At 33.1% G+C, this 14939-nt stretch overlaps 2 protein-coding genes across 2 annotated transcripts; both read left to right on the top strand.

Annotated features, from left to right (window-relative positions):
- The first annotated feature begins 370 nt into the window (after nt 1-370).
- Nucleotides 371-9367, top strand: LOC106349779. Its single transcript, XM_013789748.1, has 3 exons — nt 371-545; nt 7676-8755; nt 9351-9367. Exons 1-3 carry the CDS (start codon nt 371-373, stop codon nt 9365-9367), a joined length of 1272 nt encoding a protein of 423 aa, XP_013645202.1.
- Nucleotides 9368-10307: 940 nt separating this feature from the next.
- On the top strand, nt 10308-14865 carry LOC106346510 (probable LRR receptor-like serine/threonine-protein kinase At1g51820). Its single transcript, XM_013785866.3, has 13 exons — nt 10308-11131; nt 11211-11754; nt 11954-12435; nt 12529-12673; nt 12747-12818; nt 12903-12974; nt 13081-13152; nt 13226-13410; nt 13502-13722; nt 13820-13946; nt 14025-14090; nt 14176-14365; nt 14457-14865. The coding sequence occupies exons 1-13, from the start codon at nt 11047-11049 to the stop codon at nt 14863-14865; spliced, it is 2670 nt and encodes an 889-aa protein (XP_013641320.1). The 5' UTR covers nt 10308-11046.
- The last annotated feature ends 74 nt before the right edge of the window (nt 14866-14939 follow it).

The following is a 14939-nucleotide window of genomic DNA, read 5'->3' as shown; positions in this document are numbered from 1 at the left end:
CATGTAACATGTACGATTAGACACATGACACATATGAAATGTTGGGGTCATGTAGGAAAGGTGTGAAGTGTGAATGCTTGTATATAAAGATCACGATCGTGAGAACAGAGGGTCAATCATGTTCACGTGAGAGAGAGAATCATGTTGATTCTCTAAGTGTAACGGTTTTATCAATAAATACAATATATCTCTTTTCTGAATTCATTGTTTACAAGAACAGAGTACAAAATCGTAAGAAAGTGGTATCAGAGCATTTCTTGTTCCAACATACTATGCCTCCGAAGAAAGAACATGAAAATAATGTTCTGTCTCTTCTGTAAAACATTGATTCCATATACTAATATGCATTATTTTTATGTTGGTCTTTGGTATGCAATGTTCACGTGAACTGACATGCAAACATGAACCTAAAGACAAGCCTACTACAGTTTCACCTCTCAAAAGGGTTAACAGAAGCTTCTCTGGAACTCTAAGCTATGATTCACCATTGAGGAAGAAGAAGAAGGCATTAACCAAATCGGCGTTGAATCCTTCTCTTGGTTCGGGTAAGACAAAGAAGACCGTTTCACACACTTTCAAAACGGTTGGTGTGTCAAGGAGAAGAGAGTTGGAGATGGTTTAGCATAAAAAGCGTGTCACTGCTTTGAAGCTTAAGTCTGTTACATAAACAGCAGCCATGGCTCTTCGTCGCAGTACTGTGAATAGATAAAAGACTAATGGTGGATCTGAAGCTCAACAACCAAAGAAATCAGTTGTGTCTTTAAGAGCCACAATGTCTTTAAAGAAGGAGAGTAATGTTCATATAGTGGATGAGACGTGTGAAGACTTGGCAGAGGATAGCCATCAGTAGCGCATCTGAAGATCAGAGTCCCGCGGGCCTGTACCGCCAAGGCTTGTCGCGGGTCGGGATTGGGCAGCACTTCTAGGAACCGCATCCCGCGCGGGCATGTACCGCCAAGACCCGCATTGACAGTGTACCGCGGCGGGGCGGGACAAAGCGGGTCGGTACAACCCAATTGCCATCTCTAAACCGAGTAGTAAACAAAAATTGCACTTCTCATAACGCAGAAATTAGTACTATATTCATCGCCATAAAAAAACAAAGTAACATTGCACCGTGTATGATTGCTAGTAGGTCCACAACATTTCAACTGTTTATTGTTAGTAGTTCCACGACTAAGGCTCATGACATAATACGAGTTATCAATTGAGCAATCATTTGAGTAATAGTAATTCTCTATAGCTGCAGACAACAGTATGATTGCCAAGTCTATTATACTATCAAGTGCTTATGATACTATCAAGTGTGAAAAAATGGTGTTTTTATTGGAAGATACATAGCCTATTATTATAATCTATACTCGATAGTAGGCTTGGGCATTTTAACCTGGACCCAAAAACACGAACCGAAACCGATTCGAAAATACCTGACCTGAAACTGAACCGAAAATTTATAAGTACCTTCTGAGTCCAAGTTTCTTTTACCCGAAAGAACCAGAACCGAAAGGAACCAATCCGAATAGACCTGGACCCGGAAAGAACCGACCCGAATAGATCTGACCCGATAAGAACCGAATTGTACCTGACTTAAAAACATGCATATCCAAAACTATGGTTTTTTGTGTTCTATTATATATAGATATTATTTTATGATTTAGTTGAAATATTTTTTGTTAACCATATTTGTTATTATTTTGTAACATTTTTAAGTAATATGAAACTTAAAAATGTAAAATTTAGAGTTTAAAAATGTTTTATTTTAATTATTAATAGTTTCATTTAAGTTATTTTTTAATTTTAGATATATATGAAAATTATCGACTAAATTTGATGGAGTTTGGGTATGTTGTGTCTTTTTCAGATGCTAAATACCCGAATCGGATCCTGACTCGATATGGATCCGAAAATTACGGATATTTTATAGGAATTTAATTATAGACCCGAACCGACCCAGACCCGAGAAGAACCGACCCGAATCCGAACCCAAAATTTACAAGTACCTATTGGGTCCAAATGTTTAGAATCCGTAAGACCCAAACCTGAAAGAAACCGGTCAGAACCCGACCTGAAGACCCGAACACCCAGGCCTACTCGATAGTGTTAACTATATCAGTATAATACCACCACTTACCAACGTTTGTCTACATTTCTAGTCGGTTAATAGTGTATTTAATTTCAGCTGAACCGAAGGAGAATCAATTTTTTACTACCGGTTATAAAACAATAAGAATAATCAAACTTTAACAAAACTTTCGTGATATACGATTTAAGAATCACTAGACTTTGACCCGCGCATTTGAAAAATATGTTGATATTTCTTTTTCATGTAATTATTAGGGTTTGGCAAAATAAATCCGAGGAACAGAACCGATACCGATCCGAAAATATAGTACCAAACCCGAACATAAATTAATTAAATATTCAAATTATTCAAAATTTTGTTATTTAGAGAACCGAATCTGATCCGAACCGAAGTATTCGGGTACCCGAATTTATCTAAAAACAGATTTGTATACTTATATATATTAATTATTTTTAGATTTAACGTATATAAAACATCAAGAATGATACTTTTAAATTAATTTAAATACTTGAAAATATATATAGATAGTCAAAAGTAAATATCTGAAATAGTTAAAGTATACTCAAATCACCAAAAATACTTAAAATAATTATTGATTTCGTATCCAAAATTTTAAATCAAGCCAATTGATATGTTAAGCTTAGGTATTCTGACATATGTTATTCAAATTTATAGGTAATATATTATTTTATTTATAGATTTTGAGAAATTTAAAATATATAATGATTTAAAACTTTTAAAATAATTTAAATGGGTTATCCAAACCCGAACCAAACCCGCAAAGATCCGAATCAAACTCAAACCAAAATTTAGAAACATCCTAATAGGGCTGAAACCTTTGACCCCGAAAACCCGAAACGCAAACCGATCAGAACCAAACCCGTATGGGTACCCGAAAGCCCATCCCTAGTTATTATTATATATCGTATATTGTCATCATATAATTAATCGTATTTTATATGTACCATCATATAAGTAATCATATAATTAATAGCATTTTATACGTATCGTCATATAAATAATTACATATATTATATTTTTTAAAACTTAATATGAAATACAAAAACCATAATTTGAGTTGGTATTTCAAATTGGGCTTTGTATTGTATTTTTCTTATATATATTGACAATATTTTTTTATAATGGTTATTGAAAAATAGTTTAGTAAAAATCCATTTTTGAATATATGTATATTTTTGAATCAATTTTTGATATAAATCAACTTTGAATTATTATTTTGATTTGAAATATGTATATAAAGTTTAAATTTTGTTTCATGGTTAGTTTAGAAAAAAAAAGTTTTAGGCAATTAGATTGACCTATTTTCGTATATTTTAAAACTGACCGAGATAGATAGTTTCTTATAATATGATGGACTTTCAATTTTTCTTAATAACATATGTCAATTACTTTTTTTCTTAATACTACTATCCTTGTTTCCAAACAAAATTAATTTTTTTTTAAAAAGAATACAATCCATGTTTCCAAACACGTCAAATTGTTTTAATAGTTCTATTCAAGTCTCCAAACACTCCAATTTTGTACTTGAGTTTTAGTAATATAGATGCTCATATGGTAGTAAGTTTATATCACTGGCTGCTTAAATAAATTAGAAACTTTTTCACTAAATTTATTGACTTTTTCGGATAATCGATATGGTAAGTTGAATTTAAGACAATAAATTACTTGGCACCAAGTTTATGATTTCTTCAATAGAAATGAAGTTGCCAAATATGTTTGTGGTAGTTATTGAAAATTTACATAAATAAGTATTACAATGAAAATATATGGTTTCTATGTATAATATTGCTAAATATTCCAATTATCTTCTTTAACCTATATATGACCATATATATATAACGTCGCAAATATTGTATTAGCTATCCTATAAAAATACGAGTCTTCTTTTAATATGTAAGACTAAAAGCAAGATAATGGCTTGGGTTGTTCCACAATATTTTTAAATTGGGTCGGCCCATTGGAAAAAGTAATATACTTAAAAAAAACTTGAATCGGTGCCAAAATATATTAATCAAATATAAAATTTTAATTTTACAATACTATATTTTAAAAATATTTATCATAAGAACTTATCATATGCTCACCCTGCGCAAAACGCATGTTTTATCCTAGTGGGTTATAAAAGAGCCACCCTCCTTTCATTCTAAGGATCAACTCTTACCAAATCTTCCATATTATATTATTCTTTTAGTTTTTTTGTATCTTACAGTATAACACGTAAAAAGGTTCAATAGATTTCATCTTTGGTGTTGGAAAATATAGTTCTATCCTTGGAATCTGAACGCTAGTCACAATACGGGACGTTTAAAAATTTAAGAAAATAAATTTATCATCTCAACTCTCCAATTCTTTTTTATCAGTTTATTTCGGTATTATTTTTTAAATTTGTGTTATTATTATTTTTACAAATTCCAATTATCTTATAGTAGTAAAATAAGGTTCCTACACTCTTATATCTTTAAATATTATTTATTCTTTTGCATTAACAATAGTGATATTTCTTAAAAGTCTTATTTAAGAACATGTTGATCTATATTCGGAACATGAATTGGAAAGGAAAGAAAAACTAAAGAATTTTTCTTCTTATTTGTAAAACTAGAATAAGACATGCGCCTTGCGCATGGCGAATTTATATGAAAAATATTTAAGAAATATCGTATGGAAAAATAAAATTTATATTCTTGATCGAAAAAATATTTTTGGCCCTTAAATAATGTTTTTAAATTTTTTTTGTTAATTATATAATTTGTTTACTGATGAGCTGATCCCATTTTAAAAATATTTTCGGTCAAAAAAGCATATATCGCATAAGAACCTAACGTTTAGGCCGAAAATCTCAGACCTACTATTTGGTTACAATGAAACTATGAGAGCTCGATTTTATATCATGACTTAGCCATTTAAAATTTAATTATAGTTATGAGACGTATACGTTCACGTGCCAATCCTAAATATCTTTCATATTTTTCTCATTTTGTGTTTTTTTTCATTTTGGTTATTGCTCGATATAAATATTGATTTTGAGTTTATTCTAATTTCGTTATTTTGTTTTGGCCTGAGATTTAGAAAATGTTTAAGATTTAAAATTATTAAAGAGATACATACTTAGGTTAAGATCCGTGCTTTGAACAGAATAAATATTTTATATTTATTACTTATTTTATGTTTTTCTGCATATTATGGAATGATAAAATAATAATTATATATTAAATAACTAAAAAATCAGTTACTATTATGTAATAAATTAACGTGCGTCTATAAATCAAACGACCGCTCTTGTTTATTCGCAATCATTTTAATGTAAATAAATCTAAAAAATCAATCTTATCTATCGTATATGATATATAATTAAATTTAAATGATATTAACATAGATATATAGTATACTTTTAATCTGGATATTTATTAAATGAGGTTTCTACTCATATGATTTTATGATTATTTGCATATTTGTGTAACAAAATTTTACACCAACGATTTTTTTTTAATGTTGAATGTTTAGTGGTTTCAATAATTTATAATCATTTAAAAAAATAAAAATTTCAAAATTAAAATATTAACTTTTCAATATATGTTCAACGTAGATATCAAAATATAAGTATTTTCATATGATGTATATAGTTTAATTTAAACGATATGAAATATATATATATATATATATTAACATAAACACCTCATAAAATAAAATTATTTATTCATATGATTTTATAATCATTGTATCTAATTATAGAAAACAATTTAAACCTTGATCACAAAAATTTATGTGAGACTTTTAACAGTTTTAATAATTTATACTCGTTTTGAATAAATCAAAATACAACATATACAAAAAAATCTAAATTTTTATTATATGATTAATGTAATTGTGTAATTTATTTTAATAATAAATAATTAAACTAAAATAATAGAAAGTATACAGATTGTTAGCAAATCTTTATTATTTAAAGTCATTAATTGATATATCTTAATCACATTAGGTAATTCAGTAGGTTTTATTTAAGGAAAGAATTCAATTTGATAAATAAATGGTCCAGGACATACTATATAATATAGAATTCCCTAGTAATTTAATTTTAGACTAATAAAATGCTCAATTGATTCTCAAGCCGCCACGTAAGCAAAATTATCATTTTAATTACGTGACAACTCAGCATGACACTTTTTTAATTAATACAAACTACATATTATAACTTTTTAAATGTTTCTCTATTAATATATAGAAGATGTTTGTATTTGATATGAAACATATTAAATTTATTGGTTCAAATATTTTTATTTTCATAAATGTGGAATTACATTCATGTAAACTAAACAAGTTTTTCTTTTTTACAAAAAAAAAAAGCTTTTACATAATTGTATTATATAACCATATCAGAAATACAAAGCTAATACGGATTATATAATATAATCATCTCCACTAAGAAAAACTTAAACAAATCTAAAATTTTATTATTGTTATGAAAGCAGACGCTTTCGTTGAAAATATAAAAAGATGTGGGACCCGCTGCACTATTTAAACATTGAAATCCTACTTTTTTAACTTCTATATAAATATCGATTCGATCGTTTATAATACACACCTCAAACACTTCTCTTCTCTCTAATAAGAAATTCTCTCTCTGTATGAGTGTTATTTCTTTCTACGGGTATAAAATTTTTCCCTTATTTAAATTTCTGCGATACAATAAAATTCTGATTCTTTTTATAACACGTTATCAGCACGATCGTTCTTCAATTTGGTAAAATTTATTTGTATCATTTATACCCTGCTATAATGGTCGGTATAACGCCTCTACTATTATTTATATCACGTTATAATGGCCGGAATACCGCCTATATTATTTATTAGTAATTTAATTAATTTATTGGTCGGCCGAGCCGCCTTATATTCTGTTTATTATTTATTGGTCGGCCGAGCCGCCTTATATTCTGTTTATTATTTATTGGTCGGCCGAGCCGCCTTATATTCTGTTTATTATTAATTGGTGGGCCGAGCCGGCCGAGCCGCCGTATAATTTATTTATTACTCTGTATTGACCGGCTGAGCCGTCGCATGATTTACTGTCATAACATAAATATTTCATTGCCATAATTCTTTACTTTTATTAATTTTTATGAAATTTTATAGATTTGATTGACAGTTTAATACAATATTTTCAGACCGATTTTTGGTGCACTCGATTTAACACCAACGGTCACAAAGAAAATTTTTCAAAAATTTTCCCTTTCTCAAACGGTCATGAACAGTGATTTTCATCTATAAATACAACTCATTTTCACTCCATTTTATCATCCAAAACATTTCATCTTCTCTCAAAATATTTCAAATCGCTTTCCTCCGATTTTTTTCAATTCAAGAAAGATGATTCGCGGATTTTTAGTCTTATGTGCAATTTTTATTTTTGCTTCTATGTATGGTCTTTTTGTTGGAGAATTTGCTCCTGGAAAATTTATGCTTAATGTCTGTTTACTTTTCTATGTGTTGCTTCTCCTTGTAATTGCTTGCATGATTAATGTAAACGGTTCTTTTTAATATTAATAATATTCTAATAATTTTTATTTTGTGTTTTAGAAATACAAATAGAAAACGTGGAGAAGCTCCAATTTCCAGCTTTAGACATCACTAGTACCAACTACATTTCATGGGTTACAAATGTTGAACTTCATCTTGAATCTCTTGGTCTATCCCAGACCGTTAAAGAGAATAATACTTCGACGCCTCAAGAAAAGGCTAAATCGGTGATCTTCCTTAGAAGACACCTTGATGAAAGTATTATTTATGACTATGCCAACATGAGAGACCCTAAAGAGCTATGGAAGTCTCTGAAAGATCGTTTTGATCATCAGAAAGACATAACACTTCCACTTGCTCTGGATGAATGGCAGAGTCTGAGATTCCAAGATTTCGACAAAGTGATGAATTACAATTCTGCTGTGTTAGGAATTGTGGCCAAATTGAGATACTGTGGTGAAACGATCACCGAATCTCAAATGCTTGAGAAGACATACACCACATTCCACAAGAGCCACATCACCCTGCAACAACAGTACAGGTTGCGGGGATATACCAAATTTTCGGAATTGATTGTAGCTCTTCTCATAGCAGAAAAGAACAACGAGCTTCTGATCAAGAATCACATGACCCGTCCAACTGGTTCTAAACCGTTTCCTGAAGCAAACGCATTTGATGCGAAGAAACCACTAAAGGAAAATAATACCTTTCGGGCTCGCGGTCGCGGTCGTCAAAACTACCGTGGACGACGACGAAAGTACAATCCAAAAGATAGGAAGTCATTCCAGTGGGTCCGCTCTGAACAAACCCCTAAGGGAAAAGAACACCAAGGAAATACCTCCCAGAAGCGAGAAGAAGCTTGTTTCAGATGCGGTACTAAGGGACACTGGTCTCATTTATGTCGTACCCCTGCACACCTTTGCGCTCTATACAAGGAGTCCGTCAAAGGGAAAGAAAAAGCGGACGATACACGAGAGTCTAAAACACGCCTGCAGCGTGGCAGACCTGCTGGTTCTAAGAATAAAAATCTTAGAAAACAAAAAGATGTCAAGATAAATGACACATCCAAAATAGCAGAAAGTATTTTAGAAGAAACAAATAATGAGGATACTGAGAAAGTTGAGCATCATGAGTCGGAAAGTAATCATGAAATTTCTATCAACTACATCCATAATAAAAGGATATGGAATAGAAATGAACAAAATGAACTTGATGATGCTTTCTCATATATTGTGTCAAGTGAAATAAATGAAGAAGTCGATGATCCAAAACCAAAATCTGTCTATGAATGTCAAAAGAGACATGATTGGGAACAATGGAAAGATGCAATACAAGCCGAATTTGATTCACTTAATAAACGAGAAGTATTTGGATCTATTGTGCTCACACCTGCAGATGTGAGACCAGTTGGGTACAAATGGGTTTTCGTTCGAAAACGAAATGAGAAAAATGAGGTTACGAGATACAAAGCTCGTCTAGTAGCTCAAGGTTTTTCTCAAAGACCTGGAATCGATTATGAAGAAACGTATTCTCCAGTTATGGATGCCATTACATTTAGATTCCTGATGAGTCTAGCAGCTGATAAAAATCTAGAGATGCGTCTCATGGATGTTGTTACAACTTATCTATATGGATCATTAGATACTGATATCTACATGAAAGTTCCTGATGGATTTAAAATGCCAGAAGCATTAAGTTCCAAACCTAAAGAGTTATGTGCAATAAAATTGCACAGATCCCTATAGGGGTTAAAGCAATCTGGACGTATGTGGTATAATCGTCTCAGTGATCATTTAATAAAAGAAGGATATGTGAATGATCCTATATGCCCATGTGTTTTCATCAAGAAAACAATATCCGGATTTGTAATAATCGCGGTATATGTTGATGATCTTAACATTATCGGAACTCAAAAAGAAATACAAAAGGCATCAGACTATCTCAAAGGAGAATTTGAGATGAAAGATCTTGGACAGACACAGTATTGTCTTGGCCTACAAATAGAACATTTACAAAATGGTATATTTGTGCATCAATCCACATACACTAAAAGAGTGTTGAAACGATTTAACATGGATAAATTAACTCCTCTTAGTACCCCGATGGTCGTTAGGTCACTTAATATTGAAAGTGACCCATTTAGACCACCTGAGGAGAAAGAAGAGATACTTGGTCCGGAAGTGCCATATCTAAGTGCAATTGGAGCGCTGATGTACCTTGCAAATTGTACACGGCCTGATGTATCATTTGCTGTGAATCTTTTGGCAAGATTCAGCTCATCTCCAACTCGAAGACATTGGAATGAGATTAAACATGTTTTTCGTTACCTCCAAGGGACCATTGATTTAGGCTTGTTTTATCCTAAAAGTTCAAAAGGTCAAATGGTTGGTTTTGCAGATGCAGGATATCTTTCAGATCCACACAAAGCCCGATCGCAAACAGGATACGTTTTCACGATCGGAGGCACTGCTATATCTTGGCGTTCCCAGAAACAAACGCTCGTGGCTACTTCTTCAAATCATGCTGAGATCATTGCACTCCATGAAGCAAGTAGAGAATGTGTATGGCTGAGATCAATGAGCCGACACATCTGTTCAAGCAGCGGGATTGGCGAAAATACGGAGCCAACTATTCTATATGAAGATAACGCGGCATGTGTTGCTCAAACGAAGGAAGGATATATCAAAAGCGATAGAACCAAACATATACCTCCGAAGTTTTTCTCGTACACGCAAGAGCTCGAGAAGAATAAGGAGATTGAAGTAAGATATGTTCGATCATGCGACAATGCAGCTGACCTCTTCACAAAATCACTACCTACCTCGGTATTCAGAAAACATGTCCACAACATTGGAATGCGCCATCAAAAGAATCTATGACTGCTCATTCGAGGGGGAGCTTACGTAGTTGTACTCTTTTTACCTTACTATGGTTTTTCCCATTGGGTTTTCCTGGAAAGGTTTTTAACGAGGCAACAAAGACGTTAAGCGAGAATGGATAGTGACACCGGTCCCCAAGGGGGAGTGTTATGAAAGCAGCCGCTTTCGTTGAAAATATAAAAAGATGTGGAGCCCGCTGCACTATTTGTACAGTGAAATCCTACTTTTTAACTTCTATATAAACGATCGATTCGATCGTTTATAATACACACCTCAAACACTTCTCTTCTCTCTAATAAAAAATTCTCTCTCTATATGAGTGTTATTTCTTTCTACGGGTATAAAATTTTGCCCTTATTTAAATTTCTGCTATACAATAAAATTCTGATTCTTTTTATAACAGTTATTTTAATTTAGCAGTTGACACTTTGTGAGTTTAGTTTATTCTAAGCAAGAATACTTTTCAACGTCCACTTGATTATCTGAAAACATATTAATATTTCAGGAACTTGACACGATGTTGGTATCAAACTCCTCAAAGAATTTGAGAAAATGGAGAGGCATCTTCATGGAGTTTTGTATGTCTTCATTATCACATTTTCTCTTATACATTTTGTGCAAACGCAGGATCAAAAAGGTATAAGTATTGTAAATCTTGTATTCTGCTTTCAAAGCCTCAGATTGATTAAGACTATTCCTTCCTCTGATCTTGTTAGGATTCATCACTTTGGATTGTGGCTTGTCACCTGATGGGTCTCCGTACACCGATCCATCTACTGGATTAACATTCACCTCAGATGCTAGTTTCGTCGAGAGTGGAAAGAACGGTCGAGTTGATAAGGATTCTGAGAGAAACTTCGAAAAGGCCTTTGTAACGCTGAGATACTTTCCAGAAGGACAACGGAATTGTTATAACGTGGAGACCACGCAAGGAACGAAATATCTTATTAGAGCTTCTTTTTTTTATGGAAATTATGACGGTCTTCAAACTCTCCCAAACTTTGATCTGTTTCTTGGCCCTAATAAGTGGACAACTGTGAATTTGAATGCTACTGTACCAGGTGGTCAGTATAGGGAGATTATTCACATGTCCAAGTTAAGCTCTTTGCAGATCTGCCTTGTTAAGACTGGAACAACTACGCCGATGATATCAACCTTGGAGCTACGGCCACTGAGAAGTGATATCTACATTAGTGACACTGGGAGCTCCTTGCAGTTCTTATCAAGAACTTATCTTAAAGGTTCTGGTAGCATTTTACGGTAATTAAGCTTTGATTTGTGACAAGGATTCTTTATCTTGGATTTTCATACAGTTTATTTTCTAAAAAAAAAAAAGCTAGATAGAGAAATGTCATAAAACAAGAAAAAGAAAAATCGAAACAATGAATCTGTTTTTGATACTTACATTACTAGTACCACATGAGGTTTTGTTATATCTTCAATGCAAGATTTGTGGCAGGTACCCTGATGATGTCTATGACCGTAGGTGGTTCCCATTGGTGAAGAAGGATTGGAATTTAATAACTACAACACTCAATGTAAACACTTCTAATGGTTTTGATCCGCCTCAAGGTGCAATGGCCTCAGCTGCAACCTATGTAAATGATAATGGGACGTGGGATATTCCTTGGAACATGGAGGATTCTACAACACGGTTTCACATTTACCTTCACTTTGCAGAGATTCAAACTCTGTTAGCCAATGAGACCAGAGAATTCAGCGTTTTGCTGAATGGAAATGAATTTTCTAAACCTTTTAGTCCTAAAATGTTAGGCATTGTAACTATGATAACTCAACCCGAATCGACATTGAGATGCGAAAGTGGGGCTTGCCTTTTGCAGCTGGTGAAAACAACAAAGTCAACTCTTCCTCCTCTCCTCAATGCTATGGAGATTTTTACTGTTGTTGAACTTCCTCAGCCAGAAACAAACCAAGATGAAGGTGTGTACAAAATTTTACATTTGTGATACACATGAATTGGAGATCTGACATATTTTCAGTTCTTAAATATCATGAACTATGTAATGCCTCCAGTGGTTGCTATCAATAAGATCCAAAGTGCTTACGGATTGAGTAGAGTTAGCTGGCAAGGAGATCCATGTGTCCCCAGAGAGTTCTTGTGGGCTGGTCTAAACTGTAACAACACAGATACTTCCACTCCACCAACAATCACTTCCTTGTAAGGTCTTACAATATTTGCATCATGGTCAAGTCATTTCTTTGTTCTAAATTTAGTATATATGTATTACTAGAAACTTATCTTCAAGTGGATTGACCGATATAATTATGCCTGCCATTCAGAATCTAACCAATCTACAAGAACTGTAAGTGTCAAACATAAATGAATAATATTCACAATGTTTTGGTTTTTCTACTGTGATGGATATTTTGTATTCATCAAATGCTAGAGACTTATCAAACAACAGCTTGAACGGTGATGTGCCTGAATTTCTAGCTGACATGAAATCTCTTTTTATCATGTAAGTACTTTATAAGACTGTATAGATGAAGCAAAAAATGGTCTTTTAGGAAGCAATCTTATAAATTTCCTACTTCTCTTTTATGTTTTATTTTCTACCATAACAGAAACTTAAGTGGAAACAATCTTAGTGGCCAAGTTCCTCAAAAGCTTCTACAAAAGAAAGGACTGAAGCTGAAGTAGGAAACTTCTCATATTATCTTCATTTGTTGAATACCATACACTTTATACTGAATAGCATTTATAATTCAGTTTTGAAGGCAACCCTAACCTTAATTGCACAGAAAGTTCATGTGTAAATAAACCTAGAGAAAGTGGGCATCCCAAAAAGAGTATAATTGTACCAGTTGTTGCATCAGTTGCTTCAATGGTTATTATTGGAAGTGCATTGGTTACATTCTTTGTTCTCAAAAGGAAAAAAACATCAAACAATAGAGGTATTCATAACAAATTTATTAATTTTCATGTATACAGTGTAACACTACATATCAAACAAAAAAAAAATCATATTAATATTTTGTGCTGCAGAAAAGGGTAGACGAACACCGAGACCGGAGCCACCGAAAATAACGAAAAAGAAAAGATTTAGTTACGCAGAGGTTACTGAAATGACAAATAACTTTGAAAGGATTCTTGGGAGAGGAGGATTCGGCATGGTTTATCATGGATATGTTAATGGTACAGAACAAGTTGCTGTTAAAGTAGTCTCTCAGGGATCAGATCAGGGGCACAAACAATTCAAGGCAGAGGTACTCGTAAAACACACAATTTTTTACCACGTTTTGTTGGATATGAACCACTTATTTCAGTTATTTGTATTTTTTTTCTTTCGTGTTGGTTTATTAGGTTGATCTTCTTCTGAGAGTTCATCACAAGAATTTGGTAGGCCTGGTTGGATATTGCGAAAAAGGGAAGGACTTGGTTCTCGTATACGAATACATGTCCAATGGAGACTTGAAAGAGGTTTTGTCCGGTAAGCCAATCACATGCGGATCCAATGATAACATGTCCCTCTTGAACATAAACTAATGCCTTAGTGAAAAAAACATAGGAAAGCATCACTCCTCTGTTTTAAGGTGGGGAACCAGACTAAAAATAGCGGTAGATGCTGCACAAGGTTAGTGAAGCCTAATGATCATTTTCCTCTCAATAACTTTAGTTTTATATGATAATCTTCAACAAAAATGAATTTGTTGCACTAGGGTTGGAGTATTTGTATAAAGGATGCAGACCACCAATTGTTCATAGAGATGTAAAAACAGCAAATATATTGCTGGACGAACACTTCCAAGCCAAAATTGCCGATTTTGGGCTTTCTAAATCATTCCCAAACGATGGAGAAAGCCATGTATCCACAGTCGTTGCAGGAACTCTTGGTTACCTTGATCCAGAGTACTTAACTATCGTTTTGAAAACATGTGTGTTCTACTTTTACTTCAAATCATTAAAAATCCTGACAATGTCTTTACTTTCTGGCTTGCAGATACTACAACACAAATTGGTTGACTGAAAAAAGTGATGTATATAGTTTTGGGGTCGTTTTATTGGAGATTATAACAAATTTGCCATTGATTGACCAGCGTCGTGAAACACCATACATAGCAGAATGGGTGGGATTAATGGTCACCAAAGGAGATATTAAAAGCATTATAGATCCAAGACTTAAAGACGATTACCACTCTGATTCTGTTTGGAAATTTGTTGAGCTAGCAATGGCTTGTGTCAATTTTTCTTCAGCGAGTAGACCGACCATGTCTCAAGTTGTTATTGAGCTAATTGAATGTTTAACACTTGAAAACTCAAGAGGCGGAACGAGTTGTGACATGGAATCCAGGGGTTCAAGAGAAGTGACCATGACATTTGGAACTGAAGTGAACCCCACGGCTCGCTAGGCTTGCTTAAAGAACATCTTTTGCTGCATTTTCATTGTGTTTAGATAAAATAATTCAGAAACGTTTGTCTGAAG

Source organism: Brassica napus, chromosome C6, assembly GCF_020379485.1.
Source record: "Brassica napus cultivar Da-Ae chromosome C6, Da-Ae, whole genome shotgun sequence".
NCBI classification, from domain to species: domain Eukaryota; kingdom Viridiplantae; phylum Streptophyta; class Magnoliopsida; order Brassicales; family Brassicaceae; genus Brassica; species Brassica napus.
The sequence above is the reverse complement of the archived record's forward strand: the minus strand, read 5'-3'. Positions and strand labels throughout refer to the sequence as shown.